General features: G+C 39.9%; 1 protein-coding gene across 3 annotated transcripts; it reads left to right on the top strand.

Annotated features, from left to right (window-relative positions):
* The first annotated feature begins 8,412 nt into the window (after nt 1-8,412).
* LOC111237466 (sulfate anion transporter 1-like) lies at nt 8,413-20,092 on the top strand. 3 transcript variants are annotated; one of them, XM_022766574.1, is made up of 8 exons: nt 8,413-8,469; nt 14,104-14,514; nt 14,599-14,808; nt 14,941-15,187; nt 15,351-15,582; nt 15,781-15,964; nt 16,424-16,711; nt 16,842-20,092. In XM_022766574.1, exons 1-8 carry the CDS (start codon nt 8,428-8,430, stop codon nt 17,418-17,420), a joined length of 2,193 nt encoding a protein of 730 aa, XP_022622295.1. In that variant the 5' UTR covers nt 8,413-8,427; the 3' UTR covers nt 17,421-20,092. The 3 variants fall into 3 exon arrangements, with proteins under 3 accessions (XP_022622295.1, XP_022622298.1, XP_022622296.1); XM_022766577.1 differs by lacking the exon at nt 8,413-8,469 and adding an exon at nt 10,232-10,432; XM_022766575.1 differs by lacking the exon at nt 8,413-8,469 and adding an exon at nt 10,232-10,432 and having other exon boundaries at nt 14,031-14,514.
* Nucleotides 20,093-20,780: the final 688 nt, after the last annotated feature.

Genomic DNA, 20,780 nt, shown 5'->3' with positions numbered 1-20,780 from the left:
CGCAAACACGATTATCCCCAATCATTCCCTCCCCCGCTGAAAACGATCTTTGAGCTGATTTGATGGGGTTGATTGGCATGGACCCTGACTCTGTGGGCCATTAACCAATCAGAGAAAATCCAGAGGAGGAATTCATTACTCTGTGAGCCCTCTCAAAACTCACAGACTCCAACACAATCTCTCTGGGCTTACATCCTGTCGAAAGCATGAAGATCTCAAAGCATTGTCTCATAGCAAAGCAGTGCCAGAGCTGGACCTGGGTTTTCTAAAAGCATCTTGGCTCTAAGGCTAATCTGAGGGTAACGTAAAATTATTTTTAACCCCATGGCCCACAGAAACAGTATTTTATCCTTCTATGTGCCCCTAGAAACTAGTCATGTAAGCTGCAACAGGAGATGTTATTTGTACCATGTGAACCTCCCAGCCTAATCTGTTTTCCAACAGATATGTCTGGTGAAAAAAACTATTTGCCCCAAGATTTTAATGTGTTTGTATTATGTCTTTCCAGGGTAAGAGGTAAAGGGTCAGCGTCAGCATCAGAGCAGTATCCCTGAGCCTAGCCACGTTCAGGACTGTCTCATCCACTGTGTGGGAGACAGTCCAAGGTGGTTACCATAGAAGAGCTTTGGGAAGCAGTTGTGCTCTTTACTGGAGTTGGGGAAGTTGACAGGATGTGTATTTGCCAAGTCAATAACTTCATCCTTACAATTCTTTCAGTTGAAAAATAAATAAATAAAGTATAAATCTAACCTTTGTGTCATTTGTCCAAGTAAGTAAAAAAGCTTCATTACATGGCACCTCATAGCTAGGAGGAAATACTTTTACATCCATTGATTTAGCCACTACAGTCAGTCACAATCAACTGTGTTGACACATCTTGCTTGCAAATGTGTAACCATCATTGCAATGATGGAAATAATGTAAGAAACAACAAATAGCATCGACTTTAAATGGCTGTGGCTGATCACTTATCAGACTGCAGAGAGGAGGACAGCAGCAAAAGCTGGTGTAATGTCAGCTCTAACTTAGCTGCTTGTCTCCATAAGACCACTAGGTGTAGCTGCAACAATAGCAAAGTTGCAGCAGTGGGTCTATTTCACAGGACACATTTTGATGAACAGAAGGAAGGGAGGAAAATTCATTTGTTTAGCACATTATCATACACAGAGGTCATCCAATGTGCTTAAGAGGAATAAAGGCATACATGTATAAGTAAAAAGTATAATAGGATAACAGTATAAAAAATGGATTGGAAAGTAGATAATAAAGAAAGTTTCAACTCTCATTTAACTAGTCAACTGTGTATTTACAATATGTGAACGAAAAAGAAAACAATTTCCATTCAAATAACAGAGGTAGCCTAAAAATAAATAAATAAATTATCAAACCCATGACTAACGGACCTCACTTCTTTCATAGAAAACCTCATCAAGACACCAGACATTCTCACACATTTCTAAATCATTCATCATACTGTAGTAGTTATAATCAATGTTGAACCTAGCTTTTATCATTCTGATGAAAACTGTTATTGCATTGCAGTCTGCTGATCCAACCAGTTTTTTCTCCAACACGTGCTCTCACAGTAGAGTGGCGAAGTACCACAGGTGGTTACTGACCATCTTGCTGGCACTAAGGCAGTCTCTTTGTCACATTTTTGACAGTGTGCCACCACAGAACATATTCATGCTTGATTTTTTTTCCCCATACTCTTCTCACAAAACTCTCTGGTAATTGCACAGTGATGGAGATGCCATGTTCTTCCAGCTTGGTAAAACATATAATACTGCAGGTACTGACACACTGCTCTCCATTACTCCCCTCACCAGTGGCTGGGAACACCAGGTACAGCTGTGATCATCAATGCACTCTGTCTTCATCTTTATCCCAAATCCACCTTTTTAACTTTTGGCGGCTCCACAACGCATTTTCCACAATTTTCCCACTAACACACTATTACCACTTTCAATCTTGCACAGACACAAAGCTCTTTCTGTCTTGTGACAGATTGAGCTCATCTTCCTCTACACCAGTCAACTAATTTCTTTACTCAGTTGAAATTCATTATCAGGCTTATCTAAGGTCATGTCCTCTGCATTTTCTTCATGGACTGACCCCTCACTGCTCAGTAGGGGTGTGAAGGTATGCAGAAGTCACAGTTCGGTCATACTTTGGTTTTGGTCACAGTTCGGTATGTGTTCAGTACAATGGGGAAAAAAGCAACAACTTCCTATGACCGCATGCACTGAACCGTGATGTCCGTATAGTGATGGTTCAGGATGAATACATGTACCGTTACACCCCTATTGCTCAGGCACTTAAATGATACCTCACTCTGGTGTGGTGTTGAAGCCCTTGGCACTGGGATGCTAACCAATAGACTGAAGTCATCTACTGATATACAGTAGGAATGGTCATTAATGACTATCATATTATCTCTGATATCAGTGAGTGTGCCTTTGCTCACAAATGCCCTTTCACTGCCTTCACTTCTTTTTTCAACCAGATCAGTCTGGGTACTGGATACTTTTTGCTGCCCTGATTTTTTTCTTCCAGCTCCTGACATACTTCCTCACTTCCTTTCAACCGGCCCTCCATCAACCCCCTGCATGCTTCTCTGACATTTCTAAAAGATGGAATAGTGTACTAATACTACTAATAACACTAAAACTACTACTAAGATAATTTCACAATCAGAAAATAACTACAACTACTTGAATCTCCCGCCCTGAGACTCAAATGACAAGTTCTGCGCACCCTTACTCTCTTACTACAGGTTGGAGAACCTGTAGCATGTCAAGCCAAGGTTTGTAAGCTGTGACACGAAGGCTCCTTCAAATGTGACTGACAAATGTGGCCTTCTTTTCCTGGGCAAGGAGGGCTTGAACAGGTGGATCCTTCGTGGTACAACCTATCCCAAGATATTGCACGCTGGTAATGAAATTAATATGGCAACAAACACTAACAGAGAGCCCAAGGATTACATTTTTAGATGCAAGTATTGGGCTCAGTTTAACACCTAACAATTGTTAAAACGAAGGGCTTAAAACCTCAAGTTTTTGCGAAAAGTTCTGTGTTGTCAAGGTTGCTCAGAGACAGGAGTGGAAACGGTTAGGGCAGACACAGCTAGGGACACAAAGTGGAAATCCTCCATAGGCTAGACTGTTTCTTTTCAGTTTGGCCCTCAGTCTAAGACAGCTATGAAGAGCCATACCTTAGTAGACCGCGGCGTCCGAAGGATGTGGCCCTGAATTGGGACACAGCTACAGTGATGGGATATACTGTGCCTAGAAAATGTACCTATGGAAGGATGTGAGGGAGGATATCAGGGGACGGAGTACAGGAGGTGAAATAAAAGTTGCTTAAAGTTAACCTACTGGCTCCTGTCTGTTAGATACGCCCATTACATGAAAAGATCCTGTTAAAACTTCTAATATGACTGCATAATATAAATGTATGTTATAATAGTGTTCTGTGTAATGTAAGTTTCAATTAAAAATGTTTACTGTATACAACACAACTCTATTAATATTATACAAATAAAAACATTCCACTATCAAACGTGACCTACAGACAACAGGCCTAGATCTACACATCCAGCTATGGTGCTCGAAATGTCATAGCTTACCTTTGTTACAGAGTCTCAATGCAGGGGTCAATGCAGTTTTTAAAAAAACTTGAGAGACTGGGTTTTCCCTGGAACCTTCCCAGAGCTGATGTAGTCCATGAACGTTTTCTCCACAGCCTGGTCTACTTATTTCTTTTAGTTTGTGATATCCTTAATAAAATGAGACAGTAAGTTAGTGTTCTTCAAAAAGAGGAGCATACGATATGCAATGTATACAATCAAAGAGTTTCTATTTCATGTTCCTGTCCAAATAACCTTTACCATGGTATTTTAAGGAATCTGTATTAGGGAAAGTGATTGTAAATAAAAATGATAGAAGCAAAGTAAAAGGTATGCAAATAATAAAGACTATCAATGGCATTGGACAGTGGTTTTTAATCAGAATTTTGAGAGTTTTCTTTCCAATTACTAGAAATATTACCTGTCAATGGATGTGGATCATTTGCTTTGTCCAACTTCCGTCTTAAAATTCTTTTTCACCCTGGACTTGTCTGTACATAACCACATTTTCCCCTGATGACAATCCTTGAGAGATGTCTTCAGAGTTTTTTTTTTCCCCCTCTTCCGAGAGCACAGAGTTGAGTGTCTCTTGAAATGTATAAGAGTATGCTAGCCGTCTCTCCTTCCTTGAGCTGGTTAAAGAGTGGTCTGGTCTGGGCCAGACGCACTCCAGTCAAGGCTTTTCTAAAGGGACTTCCAAAGAATGACTATCCATTTCTTGCATCTTCTCTCATACACACTTGATTCTTGGCTGATCTCACACCTTTGTTTAACAAGTACAGCCCACCATCAATAATGACTTGGACATTTTTTATGATATCTGTGATTTGGATCAGGATTCCTGGCATTGATTAAAACCCACAGTTGTTAACTTGTGTGAAGGCATAGGCCCTGACTGAACATGGTTCTTTCCTCGTTTGGGGGCGACTGCTCCAGGTCTAGAACTACACATTCATCACCACAGGACCTTTCTTGTAAAAAGTTCTTGACAGTATGCACAGTGCATTAGGGTAATTTCCTTGCACTTCTTTAGGTGGTTGTTGATATGACACAGTTTCCTCCTTTCCTGTTGCCATAATAGCATACATAGTGCCTATAGTTTCCACTGTTGCAAACACTTTAGAAAGCTTAGAGTTTTAGAGTTATATATTCATCTGCAGTCTCTGATGTAGAATCATAAAGTTCACCTTAATCCCAGAGAGCTGTTTTTTCATCTAGAGGTCAAACTATAATGGATCTTTAAAGGCTGGTTTAATAACAATAATTTGGAACAGGACAAAACTGATTCCTCCAGCTGCCGTATGTAACATAAGAAACAAGAAAAACTTAATAATTCAATATAACCAATAGCTATTAAATAAATAAAAGATAAAGATAAACAATGGTTTGATCCCCAGCTGCTCTAGTTTGCATGTTGAAGTGCCCTTGGGCAAGATACTGAACCTCAAATTGCCCCTGATGTAGGTGTGTGACTGTGTGTGATAGAACCAAATACGTAGAAAAAGCACTGTGTGAATGTATGTGAATGGGTGAAGTGTGGCTTGTAGTGTAAAGCACTTTAAGTGGTTGACAATATAAGTGCAAACCATTTACCTTAAGTTAGAAACAAATGTTTCTAAATGTTTGTATCATTACAGAAGCTTTCCAGTAAATTAGGCTTATATTTGGGGTGAAATGTAAAACACTATATAATTCAGCAAACAGTGTCAAGGTGTTGGAGTTCTGGACCAGACCATGACCAGAATCACCCAAATGCCGACTCACATGAAGGCAGGTAGGTGTGGTGCAAATACTTAAATGAAGGAAAGTATGCTTACATGCAGATGAGTAGGTAACCAGGCAGTTGAGTTTAAGAGAAAGCAGGCAAATGAACAGGAACAAACAACAGGCATCTTTACATGTGGAACACAGTTTCCAAGAATAAAATCAGATACACTAGATCAATGAGGACCAAACTCTGGAAAATCAGTGGAAGGACAAGGTAACACCAGAGACTCATTAAGCACAAGGAGGGCAAGTAACGAGACACAGGTATAACTCGTTGGGGCAGAGCAGGTAATCACTAAGGCGGGAATCACACTTATGCAGAAACTGTTAGACACACAAGGAAAGTAATCTAAAAATAAAACAGGAAATGAGTCCAGAAAGTGACTAAGAGGGCAGATCGTGACAGACACAACTCAAGTAGCATCAAAGAAGCTACCATAATCTGAATGAAAAATTGAAGCACCCCTTTATCACTGCAACAATTTGTGTCATCAAGCATCACATGCTTTATTTCTGCATTAGCCTAGCCAGATACTTAAATATTTTAATAAACCAGGTTTTTTGTCACTTTGCATTTAATCAGTAGCGAGAGAATATTGTGAAGTGTAATTTCATGGATTATATGAATGTTACGAGACAGGCCAGGGCTAGCTAGTTAGGGTGCTAACTTCAGGAATTAAAATTGGCCTTGCTTTCCACCACTGGAGACAAGTATTCTGTTGCACATCTCATTACATTATAAAATGCCACGCTTAAAAACCATTGGCTGCTTGTTGCATCACTCCCTCATGCTGACTCAGCGGAGCCACTAACATAATTAAGGACTCCACACATCCTGATCACCAACTGTTTGAACTGTTGCCCCCTGCAGGTGCTACAGGTCTTTCTCTGAGTCTGGAGGTGCGTGTTTTGACAGTTTCTATCCCAAGGCCATTAGCACACTAAACACAAATAAGCATTGACTACTTTACTTTTGTGCAATACTGCCACTACTGTAATAATCACCAAATGAAACTGCCATTCATGTCACACCACTATTTATTCATGTGCAATACCATATTAACTATGTTATTCATTATTGTGCAATATAATACACTCAACTGTGTCAACCTGTGTCTTGTATTTTTAGATTTTTCTTGACTCTCTTTTTTTTCTTTTTTCTTTTTGCTATGCACCAATGAGGAGCATCGCTCTTAATTTTGTTGTATGCAGAGTGTCCTATTTGGTTTCATGAATGGATAGTTAGAGAATCACAAATTGGTATGTAAACTAACAGTTGAATAATTGCTTTTCATCCCTGTCTGCCTGTTTTATTTTAAAACAGGAAATACACAGAAGACACACACGAAACACATAGGACATACAAACAGATAACACACAGGGAACACACAGAAAACAGTTGGGGGGAAGGCAGAAGGGAAAGAAAGAAAGAAAGAAAGAAGGAAAGAAAGAAAGAAAGAAAGAAAGAAAGAAAGAAAGAAAGAAAGAAAGAAAGAAAGAAAAGGGCATTGGGATCAGGCTGCATGGACATTGATTCAAACTCTTGCACTCTTATTACTAAATTTAAACTTGGTTCAATAGGCTCATGTTCTGAGAAAGAAACATAGACTCTTTCACTTCACTTATTGGTTCTGCTGAGTCAACAGGATGCTTTTTTATACCTAACCTCACTCAAACACTTAAACCAAGGGTTCAACTTTCATCATCCGACTGAAGTGAGCAACAACTACACAGGAAGTGTTTTTTTTGTGCATGACTTATCCTGTGTGAAAAGTAATGTTCTTTAAACATTTACACCCCTGACAACAAGAAGAAGTTTGCTCTCAACTGAATGAGTTAATAAGTAGAAGATGGTCCCCTTGAATAAACTCGTACACAGTGTCTTCTGTAGATCCCTTGTAACCCTTGAGAAAGGTTGTAGGTGAAGAGAAGGTTAAGTGGCGGCATGTCATGGGGTTATCGGAGAGGTGTGACAAATTAGAAGAGGATAAAAAACAAGAAGACACGAGGGTCATTTTCTTAACTAGCTCTACATCTGCTACACCTACAGACAGGCATACTGGAATATGAAATATCACTATGAAATGCTCTAAAATGACAAATTCAAACCTGATTAATTACTGTAAAATCTCTTGGAATCACAGTGTAAGGTGTTTTTTTAATATCAGAAAGTTTTAACATTAATGGCTGATTTTAATGCATAAATATTGATAATTAGTCTGGATATATATATGGTACTAACCATAGTGTAGCAACCCCAAGGTCACACAAGAACATGGAAGTTTCTTAGTTAGAATGTAATCCAGAAAAATTTATTTTTTGTGTCTTTATGCAAAAGACAAATTTTAAATCTAAAGATCCAAACATGATTTGAAACCAACCACTCTGTCAACAAAACTGCTTCTTAACCAGCTGAACTATCAGGGTTTTCCAAGATATATTAGTTCTCACACAGAAAGACATTTTGTATAGAGTTTAGATGGGAACAGGATCATAATATTAAAAAAAGGGGCCACATGCTTGTTTTCTTCTGGCCCTGTATACGCCCAGTTCGACGGCCTGAATCTGGCCCCTATACAGCATGATACGGGAGGATAACAGTCAGAATCTTTCAAAATGTGGAATTATGTGGGCCAGACTTGGGCCGAGGAGCCAGGCATATGTTGGTGCCAGCTGATCATATTTTTATGATTTATTAACTATTTTTTAAATAGTTTTTGAAATTTACCCCGAAAGGACATCTATGCCCACACACACACACACACACACACACACACACATTAGCGGGGGTTTAGTTACTATGGTAACCATCACCGACAGCCGCCCTCCCTCCCTCCATGTTCTCTCCTGTCTCCCCTCCCCCTCTGCTCGTCTCCAATCGGCAGACATGAACGAGAGTGGGTTGCACCTCCCATCATGCTTTGCAGAGGGAAACAGGAAGAAGCAAGATGCAGACAGTGAGCAGCAGAGTGGAGTATAGAGGAAAACATACTGATAGTGGGTGAGAGGCACCAGCCAGGGAGGTATGGCTGATGTTGCCCGCAGGTCACATTCAAGCTGCTCCTTCTCTATGGGTGAGTCCTGTTATTTCACTTCCATAAATCATGATGAACATGTGATGAAGCTTGTAGATGGTGGAGCAGACGTGCAGACAGATGGATGATGCTGGTGGATTTAAAGGGGCAGTGCAGTAATCCTCTCAGATGGAACTGGATGAGTGGTTTTTAGCTTTACAGGGAGGGAACAACAAAGATGACAGGCCGGGCAGAGACCCCTAATATCTTATGATTGTTTGGTTTGTGTCAGCAGGAAGTGACACTAACCTAATTGTGCACTGATATTAACCACGCACTCTCTCTCTCACACACACAGACAAAACACACATGCATTGCACTCTCTCTTTGATGCTTTGGTGGTGTGTTACAAATGTGACTCCAGTCTTAACTGTGACTTAATGAAATCAGAGGAAGATAAAGAAGTTAACTGCCACGACTTCACTCCAACACTGACAATAATGCCATTCAGTCTAGCGTATAATGCACACAAGGACACCCCCACTCACCCACTCTGTGTGACAGTCTGAGACCCACTTTGGTCTTAGATTCTGTCACACAAACCATTCCATCCTAGTTTTAGCCTATTTATCCGCCTGTCTGTCACAGCAGTTTTGCCTGAATAAAATAATTTCAGACCCTCAGTTCTTGTATGAGCCTTATTTCATATTATATATAAACAAGTGTTTTGTTTCATTCATCTCACATTCAGATTCACATTGTTTGGCTTAAGAGTACAGTAGGGGGGGGGGGGCAAAAAAATAAATAAATAAGTGAAAAAGTAAAATAACAGAAAACATAAGAGAGAACATTAGTCAAAGATATGATGAATTACGTTTTCATCTTCTAGCCCTGTGCTCTGAGACTCCGCTCTGGATATCCCTGCCTGCAAAAGAGACCTAATTTTTTATACATTTTTTCCTCTGTAAGTAAGTGTACCTGCCACTAGAGGGGGAAAATAAAAATTGCCTTTTCTGGTTTTTTCACTTAGTTTTCCTTAGCTAAGTGACACATCACTGCTCAAATGCAATTCATTATTCATAATGGTATGTGAACGCATCAGTTTAGTATAGTACTGAACAGTTCCAGGCCTTTAGAGGCACCGTTTATGGGGTTAATAAAAAGGCTGAATGACAAAAGTAGTAGTGTGTAAGGCCACTTCTTAAATGACTTAGTGTGAGAATATTGATAACTTTTAGGGTACATGGCTAACGCTTCTAATTATTAGTTTGGATTTCATTTTCTAGTATTTTAGTATTACATATTTTTACCTGTATCTTACTTACTACTGTCTTTGTCCAGGTACAAATACAAAGAACACTTACATCACGTCTGATCTGAGTGTAATTCATAAAAGACATATCGGTTGTTTCCCGCGCAGTTCACACAGATAACAGTGGCCCTTCTTTGCTTGTTGCACCTCATGTATGCCTTATCTTCTGTTTGCACTGTAATCCACTCTGTCTACAGGATGTATCTAAACAGTATGCTGACATACAAGTCTGCGCTCACTTTCACTTTGCAAACATGATCACAGGCCCCAGGCCTTCAGCAGAGATAAACATTGTGATCCAGTAAAAAATTGACTTCATTTAACCTCTCACACACACACGCACACGCACACACACACACACACACACACACACACACACACACACACACACACACACACACACACACACACACACACAAATATGCTTTCCAGAGTCCCACCCACTCCCAGTAATCAAGCCAATAGGAAACACTGAGGGTGAGCAAAGAGCTGCTCTTATCTTACTTTTTATCCAGCGGAGATCACACTCATATCTACTACTGTCTGATGGCTGAATGACATCAGAGAGAGAGAGAGAGAGAGACACAGAGAGAGAGAAAGAGAGAGACATAGACAGAATGAGAAGAGGTTAAGCCAGTCAACCGAGCTGATTATAACTCAACACATCAGAGACTTGTGGTCCTGTTTGTCCCAGTGGTGGTGACTCTGCAGGTGAGTACATTATCACACACTTTAGTGACTGGAACAGTGTGTTCTTATAATTTGGATTTATCTAAGGAAGAACCATGATGTTTTAAAATTTGGTTTCTCTGCCACCTGGAAATTTAGAAAAGCATTTAAAGAATAGTTCACTAATATTACTAGAGAGTAGACTATCTTGTTGTTATTGTTGTGTTGCTTCTCAGTTTTTTTCACAGTTGATGACAGTGATAAGCTGCAGAAAAGATGTCTACAGTACATTGTTCATGAATATGAATTAGATGCACAGTCAGTTCTTTATTAAACATGCAGTCCTATATACATATATTGTATTACTACTTTCAATATGAGTCATCTTCTGTTTACTATTATATTGAATTCAAGCACTTGAGCATGACATTCAAGTTGTACTCATTGTTTCCAGCCCTGTGTGTTACTCTTATGACTTTATTTGGCTCTTCAAATTCAGTTAAACTAATTATTTGCATGATTTACAAAACTACCTGTTCTCTAAATCAATATCAGCCGCAAAGCAAAGTAGGGGGAAGGTGAAATTACTGCTTAATGGTTACATCATGTTGTAAATTGGTGTTTTTTACAATTGGGAAAGTAGTCCTGGCTTCAGTAGTTTGCTTTTGCAGACCACAGTGTGGACAGACCTTGAAGGGGTTTAAAAAAAAAACTATACAATAAAATGTTCTGTATATCTCCACATGGCAATGAAAAACAATAATTCATTATTTTTCTCAAACTTTAACACTACAGTCAAAGACAAATTTGCCAAATTCAAGACAAAATTAAGAAACATGACTTTTAGGCTGATGCACTACTATAAATTTGAAAAGAAAAATAGTTGTTGCTGTGATATTGAAAACATTACTAGATTTAAGGTGATTATTTTGGTAGTTCACGTGGTATCTGTTTTAGAGAAAGTTATTTTTTGCCCCTTTTGACTTTTAACATGAGTGGACAGAAAAGATTTCAACTATATATTAAAGGTGGACACCAGCCTCAAAAGAAGCCTTCAGGTCATTTCTAAGAAGTGGTGGGGGGCTTTTATACCACATGATTAAAGGCGGGGAACAGATTGATTAGAAACGGGTTACAGGAACTGCTTTAATCAGTTGTTTTCAGTGTTGTTCATGGTTGACACGTAAATAAATGAAATGTTTCTCCTCCAAAAAGTTCTCAGTATGACTCCTGCCTTGTTCATCAGTTAATCAGGTGTCTGTGTTTCTCTACTTGAATGAAAACTTGTTGAGGTGGACAGCTTTAATCTGTTTTGTGGGAGTGTTCAACACAAATACAAGGTAGTTCTTGTATTCTGGCTCTCTTTTTGCAAGGCGTTCTTAGATTTTATGTGATATAGCTGAAAGCTACATAGCCTCATTTATTCGTCTCCTGTGGCTTCTATCAATGAAAAAAGTCAAATGCGTTTTTTTAAGATCCATATGAACACAGATTGGGCCCTGTTTTGGTCTATTTAAAGGGGTCATTACTATGCAAAGTGAACAATTGTTGTCCTGCAAAGTAAAAATGCCTAGAAATAGTGAGTTAGAAACAATCAACAAAGAAGAAAAAAACAGTAGAGGAATGAGGAAACTTAAATCCGTTATCAGTGCAAAACAAGTTGTTTTTCTGCAAAGCAACTGCAAATCTGATGTAAGTAAACCTAAATGATCAAAAAGTATCCCATTTATCATATCTGTGTGTGAGAGTTGTCAGGGCTCCCACAGGAAGTCTAAATCACAGCACATACCATCGTTGCTGTGATGGCAGAGACTGATAACATGTCATGCAAAGTGTTTTATGGTTTCTTTGACATGGTTATCTCAGCAGGCACACAGCTGCTCCTGAGCATAACAAGCCTTGTGAGTTGCCAGTCACAACCTTCATTTGAGTCATGAATATGTTGATCAATTGCTTTCATTCCATGATGTGTAATTTGGTGTCAGATGTGGGTTTTAAAAGCCAACTGATCATGTTCATAGCATAATCATCTGTTGCTTATATTATTTACCACTTTAAGAAACAGAACTGACATTTTACGTCAGTGAATACTGACATACACATAATACTAAGATTGGAATTTCAGTGCACACTTCAAGAGAATTTAAAACTGCCATGTAGGCCTAATATACTTGCAGTAATGTGTGACACGATAAAGAGTCCAACAGTCATCCTAGCAGCCCAGTGAGGCAGTGTTAATGTTTACATGCTGATAGCTGGTATAGCATCTTAGCATGCTAACATTCGCTAATTAGCATAAAACACAATGTACAGCTAAAGCTGATGGGAATATGGGAATATTACTGATGATGGGACAACATCACAGTTACAATTAATTTGAGGGGGACATGAACATCTGTACCAAACTTAACAGGAGTCCATACTTGAAACCGGAGAAGGTGTGGTTCCATAATAAACACAGGGCTGGATCTGTGCCTCTGTCAGCATGCAATCACTCCACGCAACCTCCCAAGCATGCAAAGGATGTGATGAAGTAGTCTGCTATTACTTTGGGGTCGTTATATGTTCTGTAGACCTCCATCCACACTACATAGAGACTTAAACCATCAATACAACCATTGATAGCAATGGCGTACAGTTTCAGTTTATCGTACAAATCCATGTGCCACAGCGTGTTGCAACCTTTGTTGCAGTAATGCCTGCGTCTCAGAAGCCGTGCCCGCCTGAGCTCCACACCTTCAGGATCAAACAACTTGATCAGTTGTGTTATTGTGTCTTGTGATACAACATATCCCCTCTGAATTGCACGCAGGTGTAACCAACAATATCCCTGGATTTGTCTATTACCTGCTATTTCAGTTTGCACAAATGCAGCCACCTCTCCCAAGCTTGTGTGGTTTTTCCAACTGAACAGACGCAGTTTTCGGCACAATCTCTTCAAAGTCCTAATGCTGACAACTACACTGTGTTTATGAGCCGAAACAGAGAGAATTTCTTTGTCGCTAAAGCCGATTCTGAAGTACAATTTCATCAGTTCATCTATACAAGGCATTTTGTAGAGGCAGTCATACGCGCTTGTTTAATGTCATCTCAAAAGGTCGACTGAAATCTTGAAATGGCAACTTTATTCTCAACATTTAGACTCTATTCTCGAAAGGCAAAATTAAAATTAAAATCTTCCTCTTCTGACCCACTTTGACTTCATTCTCTACATTTAGACTTTATTCTCGACATTTCAACTTTTTTTCTATAAAGTGCATGATTTAAAACAACTTCCTCCTCATTTTTTTCCCCTTATCCATCGCCCTAATACTCCTTCGTACCAGTCTGTTATACCCATTACGCAATTGTGTTTTAAGATTGATCACTCATTGTCTCACTTCTTGATCTAAATAAACTGCAGTGCAGCTCTCCCAGAGGAAACAAACTATAAATAGCACTGTTCCTACAAAGTAAATGTAAAAATGCCCCTCAATTCAAATAGATCAAAGCAAACATGAAAGAATAAGGTATAAATGTGGCCCTAACAGGATGATACACAATCTTATCTATTGGCTGAAGTCATCTCCACTGATATTCTGATTCCATTTTGTCTTTCCCTGTCCGTCCTGTACATCTTTTTTCCTTGATGTTCTTTTAGGAGCACAGCTGACCACTTTATCCACCTCCCCTCCCTCTTCCACTCACTGTTTTACCTCCTCTGTCTCCTGAAGACCATGGAGGAAGTCACCAACGTCACAGAAACCACACCGGCCCTGCCACCTCTCCTGGAACGGCGGGTACGCCAGCGACAGCCCACAGTTTCAGTCCTCAAATCCAAGCTGAAGCAGGGTGTGACCTGCTCTGTACCCAGAGTCCGATCCACCCTGACAGGGTTCTTCCCTGTGGTGAAGTGGCTGCCTAAATACAAGCTCAGAGAGTACGTCTGGGGAGATGTGATGTCCGGGGTGATTGTGGGTATCATCTTGGTACCACAGGCCATTGCCTACTGCCTGCTGGCAGGCGTGGAGCCCATCTATGGCTTATACACCTCATTTTATGCCAACATCATTTACTTCCTCATGGGGACTTCCAGACATGTTTCTGTTGGGATTTTCAGCCTCATGAGCCTCATGGTTGGACAGGTAAGGGATCAGAAGTGGCAATGATCGTACTTAAATATCTTAAATGAAATTATTTGTCACTGATTATTTTCTGGTTGTCTGAAGGTGGTGGATAGGGAGGTGTTCCTGGCTGGTTTTGACCTCAATGATGATTTCAAAGCATCTGCACTTCCTGATGTGTTTAATGGCTCAATAGACACTAACCTCACAGCTGGTAAACTGCACACTGTGGAGCTAATGGGCCAGCAGTGCGGGAAGGAATGTTACGCTATCAGTATCGCTGCTGCTGTTACGTTCCTGGCTGGCATCTACCAGGTAAAGGAATAGCTGTATTCTGACTTTACTGTTGCAAAGATTCTTAATCTTGTTAAACTACATTTTGGCTTTGGTCTTTCAGTTTCCATGTTTTAATTGGCTTCTCTGTCCTTCTTATGATCCTCTCACCAGGTCATGATGGCCGTGTTTCGGTTAGGCTTCGTCTCTGTATACCTTTCGGCCCCCATGCTTGACGGTTTTGCCACGGGAGCCTCTTTCACCATCCTGACCGTGCAGGCTAAATACCTGTTAGGTCTAAAGATTCCCCGTCACCAGGGATACGGCACAGTGGTTGTCACCTGGATCAACATTTTCGCTAACATTCACAAGACTAACCTGTGTGATCTCATCACCAGTGCCATCTGTATTTCCATATTAGGTAAAGAACTCTACTTTACATATTCCTCATACAGTGGGTTTTCTCTAAAATTACCAATATTTATTATAAAATTCGTGAAGTACTGGTAATTTGCAATTAAAACCTGAACTCAAATTCTTACTTTTCAGTCATTTGGAAAATAACACTGAATTTTGGATTATAGTGGCAGGGAAAGAGATCCAGGAGCGCTACAAGGATCGTTTGAAGATCCCTCTGCCGACGGAGCTGGTAGTAGTGGCAGGAGCCACACTAGCCAGCCATTTTGGGGAGCTGAACAGTCTTTATGGCTCCAGTGTTTCTGGTCACATCCCCACAGGGTTCATCCCTCCACAGGTGCCCAGGTTTGGTCTGATGTCAAGAGTGGCACTGGATGCCATTCCTCTGGCTGTCATTAGGTAATGTACAACCAATGTAACACCACGTTTGTATGCCAAATTTGTTCTTGCAGGACAACAGTTAAATATGATTCTTATTTGCTAACCAATTACAATACAGTTGAAATGATTCCTTACAGCAGGTCTAAAAGGTTCTTCTCGTGCTTTTATGAGGGCAAAGATTAACACAGCCTCAATCGGTTTCATTTTATTGCGTAGTTTTGCCTTCACTGTGTCACTGTCCGAGATGTTTGCCAAGAAAAACGGCTACACGGTTCGTCCCAACCAGGAGATGCTGGCCATCGGCTGCTGTAACATCATCCCCTCCTTCTTCCACTGTTTCACCACCAGTGCAGCTCTAGCAAAAACCATGGTGAAGGATTCAACTGGCTGCCAGACACAGGTAAATTTAAAACCCTTTGAAAATGGTGAAACCCATTTTTAATGACTTTCTTTGTTTTGGAGTTCTTTCTTGAAGCATTAATGTGATGTTTTCACCTACACTTGCAAAATTACACTATAGATCTTTGTCATTTTCAGTTTACAATAGACCTGTTATGTTTTGCGCACTGTCACGTGCTTACAAAGATCCGGAAAAAACATTCTCACTACCTTTATTTGCTCTGCAAGGATGAACCAGAGGGGGAATCAGGGGTTCTGCATGAAGCACATATTGTTTTTGCTTTTTTGTTTACGTTCTAGCTTTCCTTCATAATGAGACTGTTTCTTGGAACATCACTGAAGTCTTTCCTGAGACCTGGTGTACAGCTTCAGCATTCAGAGCAACACACTGTAAAACAAACAGTATTTTATCTTTCTTCATCCATCTCTGTCTCTCTCCATTTCTCTGCACCTCTATAAGGTATCAAGTCTGATCAGCGCCATGGTCGTCCTTCTCGTGCTCCTCTTCTTTGCACCTTTCTTCTACGCTCTCCAGAAATGTGTTCTGGCCTGTATCATCATTGTCAGCCTTCGGGGGGCATTGAGGAAGTTCAAGGATGTCCCTGCTAAGTGGCGCGCTAGCCGGAACGATGCCATTGTTTGGCTGGTCGCCATGTCGGCCACGGCTCTGATCAGTGTGGAGCTGGGCCTCCTGGTCGGAATCGTCTTTTCCATGATGTGCATCATCTATAAGACCCAGAACCCTAAAGTGAGTAAATGACTTGAGGCTTGTTTTTGATTACGGATACAAACAATATTTCCAGATCTGCAATGACTTTAGTGACTTTATTACCTTTTGATAATCTCTTCATCTCACTTAATCTGATGTCTGATGTCAGGTCTCTCTGCTGGGCCGGGCCAAAGACTCTGATCTTTACGAGGATATGGATGAGTACAAAAACCTCATGCCTCCGCCTCGGGTTCAGGTCTTCCGCTTCCAAGCTCCTCTGTACTTCGCCAACAAGGACACCTTCCTCAAATCCCTCTACAAAGCTGTTGGAGTTGAACCTTTCTTGGAGATGACTAAGAGGAGAAAGGCAGAGAAGAAGGCCAAAGAGATGTCCCTGAAGCAGGCCAAGGCAAATGGGGATAAAAACAATGGGGAGGTTGTTATTGGACTTGTCAAAAGAGAACTGGAGTTCCACACGATAGTTTTAGACTGCGCTGCCATTCCTTTCATAGACTCAACAGGCATGGCCACGCTTAAAGGGCTGGTTAAGGAATACAAAGAAATAGGGGCATGCATACTCCTCGCCAGCTGTAACACCTCCGTCATTGATACCCTGCAGAAGGGACAATTTTTTGGGAAGGATGACAAAGACATGAGCAGCCTGCTGTTTCATACAGTTCATACTGCAGTTCTTTATGCAAACAGTACATTTGCAGCATTAGAGAGGTCAGAAGACTCTGTGGTGTAGAACATCTGAAGGAAGAAGGGAATTCTTCTCTTTTCTGAGCCTAAAAGTGATTTTAGGTATTTAGGTTGCCATCTGGAACAGTACTGCATTAGGTAGCTTTGAGGTTGCCTTTTAAAGCTTTGTTCAGGAAAACATCAAATTAAGAAGAATATCCTATCAAGCTGATTTTTTAAAGCCATTAAATGCCCAGACCAAATAAACCTAATCTGTCCAACAAGCTAGATTTAAGGAGAAATTTACTGCTGGAGTCATTTCATAAAACTAGGCCATCTATGTAGTGAAAAGATGTCAATATACAACAGCCAGTATCCATTACACACTTGTCACTTTTCCATAAAATCAAGAACAAACAAGTTAGAAATGACCCGCAATTGTTCGAATGCCCCACTCGAATACGAACTCTTCACCCCACGTTCGAACGAATGTGTTTGAATTTCGAACAAAAAGTGATAGCCTTAGTGCCTTCCAAGGCCCCTCTCAGACCACCCCTGTTATGGGTACAAAATAAGTAGAGGCCTGTTTCTACTCTGTACGTTTCCTAACTCCATTGTGACACTGGTATACACTGGTATTTTAATATCAGTTTTTCTCTATCACTGATAGACTGTGTTGCTAACCTTCCTCATAGGCGGGCTATGTAAAAAGCAGAAGTACAGAATGTGGTTAAATCACCCCTCTCTCACAATCTGCAGTATGTGTCTTCCACTGGATTTTTGCAGTTTGACATCGAGCAAAATTCAATGTCTTTCATACACATGTACGCCCAACATTGAAAGATGGGAACCAGGTTGAAAATCTGTGAAGTTGGCAGTCAAGACAGAGTAAACAAACATGTTCCCTGATCAGCAAATTCTACCATGGCTGATGGATGATGAGCTATTTTGCCAAATTTATAGCCTGTATGTACCCATAAAAATAGAAGCATATTTCTTTTAAGTAATTTTTTAGGCAGTTTTTGCCTTTATTTGGATAGGGACAGGAAAGTTGGGGAGAGAGAGGGGATGACATGCAGCAAAGGGCCATGCATCGGACTTGAACGCATGGCCGCTGCGGTAAGGACTAAACCTAAGTGGTACGCACTCTACCAGTTGACCCACTGGGGCACCCTGGATGCATAGTTCTTTGTCGACTGTTACCAGATTTGTTACACCTTTGGTTGTTATGGTAATTATGTTTCAAATTTAGATACACATAAAGGCATGGTGATATGACTGTTTTAAGCTGCTTGCGTCATTTCATCTGTAATGGACTGTGCCAGTCGTGGTCACTTGTGTTGCCTTCTCCCGTTACCTTTCCTGTATTTTCCTCATTTCCTCTAAATAACTTTAAATCTGAACTAAAGTAAAAATCGGGGGGAAAAGAAACATGAAGTAGGAAAGACAAATGGAACGTATCCATGGTTTTGTACAACAGATTGTCTGTGGCTTATCTTTTAATGTAGATGTTGGGAATCACAGACACAGCCTAACCCTAACCTTGATCAGTAGCAACAGTGATATCAATAATTGAGGTGTAATAAATGTAATATAAATTTAATGTGTACGTTCTTGTTAGGTTAGTGCTTTATTTCACAGTTGCTTTGGTTGTATGTTAATGGTCACAAATTTAGCTTAGTTCTTACTCTTACTTAGTTCCTACTCAGTTGCTGATTTATATCTGGGTTTTTCAAACACTTGTGTCACTATGTCACTAAAGCTCTTTCATCATTTTATATCACTTTAGACCTTTGGCAAAGTCCATAAGAGCTCTAATCCATGAGTCCAGAGTCCAGGCTATCAGTGGTATTTCCTGAGGTGCAAACTATTACCCTGGACCTCATAATCATTTCTAAAAGGTTAGTTAAACTGTTCCCGACTTAAAGAAGCGTTTGTGTGTGGTGAAAAGAAAAGCTTTATGTGACTCACGAAGACTGCATGCTTTTCCAGCCTCGATATCACACTGAGAGAGCCTTGCCTTTATACGAGGGCTCATTACAACATACTTGTACTCTTGCCCTGTTCTCTGGTCTCCCAATGGGAACAGCTCTATGATCTGTTCTCGTAAAAATGAAGGATTTACACACACCTGAGATATCCTCTCAGATGCTGAATGAAAGCAAGCAACCATTGGTGCTTCTGAAAAGTATATTTTTGCTAACTGATGGCAGCAGGTGATGCCACATATTTGGTCGAAATGTTTCACTGCCACTGGTTTGTTAAATCAATTATTTTGTGATGTGCAAAAAGTGAGCACACATCGTCTTTTTGTTAAATCACAGTTTTTCTTACATGTTTTATGATATTAGTGAAGAGTGTGAAATCTAGATTAAAAAAATAACAGTTTAATGTAAGTACTCTAACTTGACTGGAATTACTTTAAAAAGGATGTATTTTTATTTAATGTGAACATGTTTATGTCAAAAATACAAACAGGTGAAGTGACATTGTAATAAGATGTACACTTTCTTGTTTGTAAGTTTAGAAAATAATTGTTTTGTACTTTCATACACTCATTTTGTCATCAAGAGCTGACACCTATTAATTTAACTTGAATCATGGTCGTGATACATTTAATTGTTTTAAGGGAAGTCTTTTTGACTTTCATTTTAGACATAGTGTTGACATTCAACATCCATATAAAAACACTGCCTTAATGTTCAATACTTGAAATAAAGTGATAAGTTTTTTAATGAAGCACTTGCATCTGACTTTATTTTTGCATTTTATATCAAAGGACTCTATTAATTACAAATCTTACTTATTTTGCAAAAGAAATGAATTTTAAAGCTGCAAAACTCAACATTTTTATTCTACAATGAATCAAGGGCCCCCTGAGCATGTAAGTGTCTTTCAGCACATTGTTTTGGTTTTATGACCAGCAATTTTCCTGTATTAGTTTCAAATGACATTTGCAGAACTCAGTGGCAACACTCTATGTCTTTCCAGAAATAATGTTGTTTTTTCCATTCTACAGACCTCAGGGTAAGCAGTTTTCAATGGAATTAACTGACATTAACAGCGGACAGATCCTTTAAAAAAGCTTGACAACAATAAATATGGGAGGAAATTAGAGTACTTCAGAGCTGAATGCTTCCCAAAATGATGATTCGTGTAAAGGCGACACATAACTATCCATTGGCCCATGAGGTAATACAATCATGGCTATTATTTGCTAACATAATTATACTTTCAAACACTGACTGTATGTCTTGTATGGTCAGCCATTCTCAACAACAACTGTAGCAGAGTTTTAAGTCACTCCCCTCCCAAAAACAGACAGGCACATGCTTGTAGCCTGGTCAGGTATACTTTAGGGGCCCTTCTTTCATTTATTAACTGTAAAAATGGAAAGAGTAAGCTGTTTGCTTTAACCAAGATTGTC

Source organism: Seriola dumerili, unplaced genomic scaffold (genome assembly GCF_002260705.1).
Source record: "Seriola dumerili isolate Sdu_G_001 unplaced genomic scaffold, Sdu_1.0 BDQW01000874.1, whole genome shotgun sequence".
Taxonomy (NCBI): domain Eukaryota; kingdom Metazoa; phylum Chordata; class Actinopteri; order Carangiformes; family Carangidae; genus Seriola; species Seriola dumerili.
This window is presented reverse-complemented; position numbering and strand designations above follow the sequence as displayed.

Excerpts from the sequence above, each read along its gene's own strand:
- LOC111237466 (XM_022766574.1), top strand. The coding sequence starts at position 8,428 with ATGTTGCCCGCAGGTCACATTCAAGCTGCTCCTTCTCTATGG. Across the intron at positions 14,515-14,598 it reads TGAGCCTCATGGTTGGACAG|GTGGTGGATAGGGAGGTGTT; the intron begins GTAAGGGATCAG and ends GGTTGTCTGAAG. Across the intron at positions 15,965-16,423 it reads CAACTGGCTGCCAGACACAG|GTATCAAGTCTGATCAGCGC; the intron begins GTAAATTTAAAA and ends CACCTCTATAAG.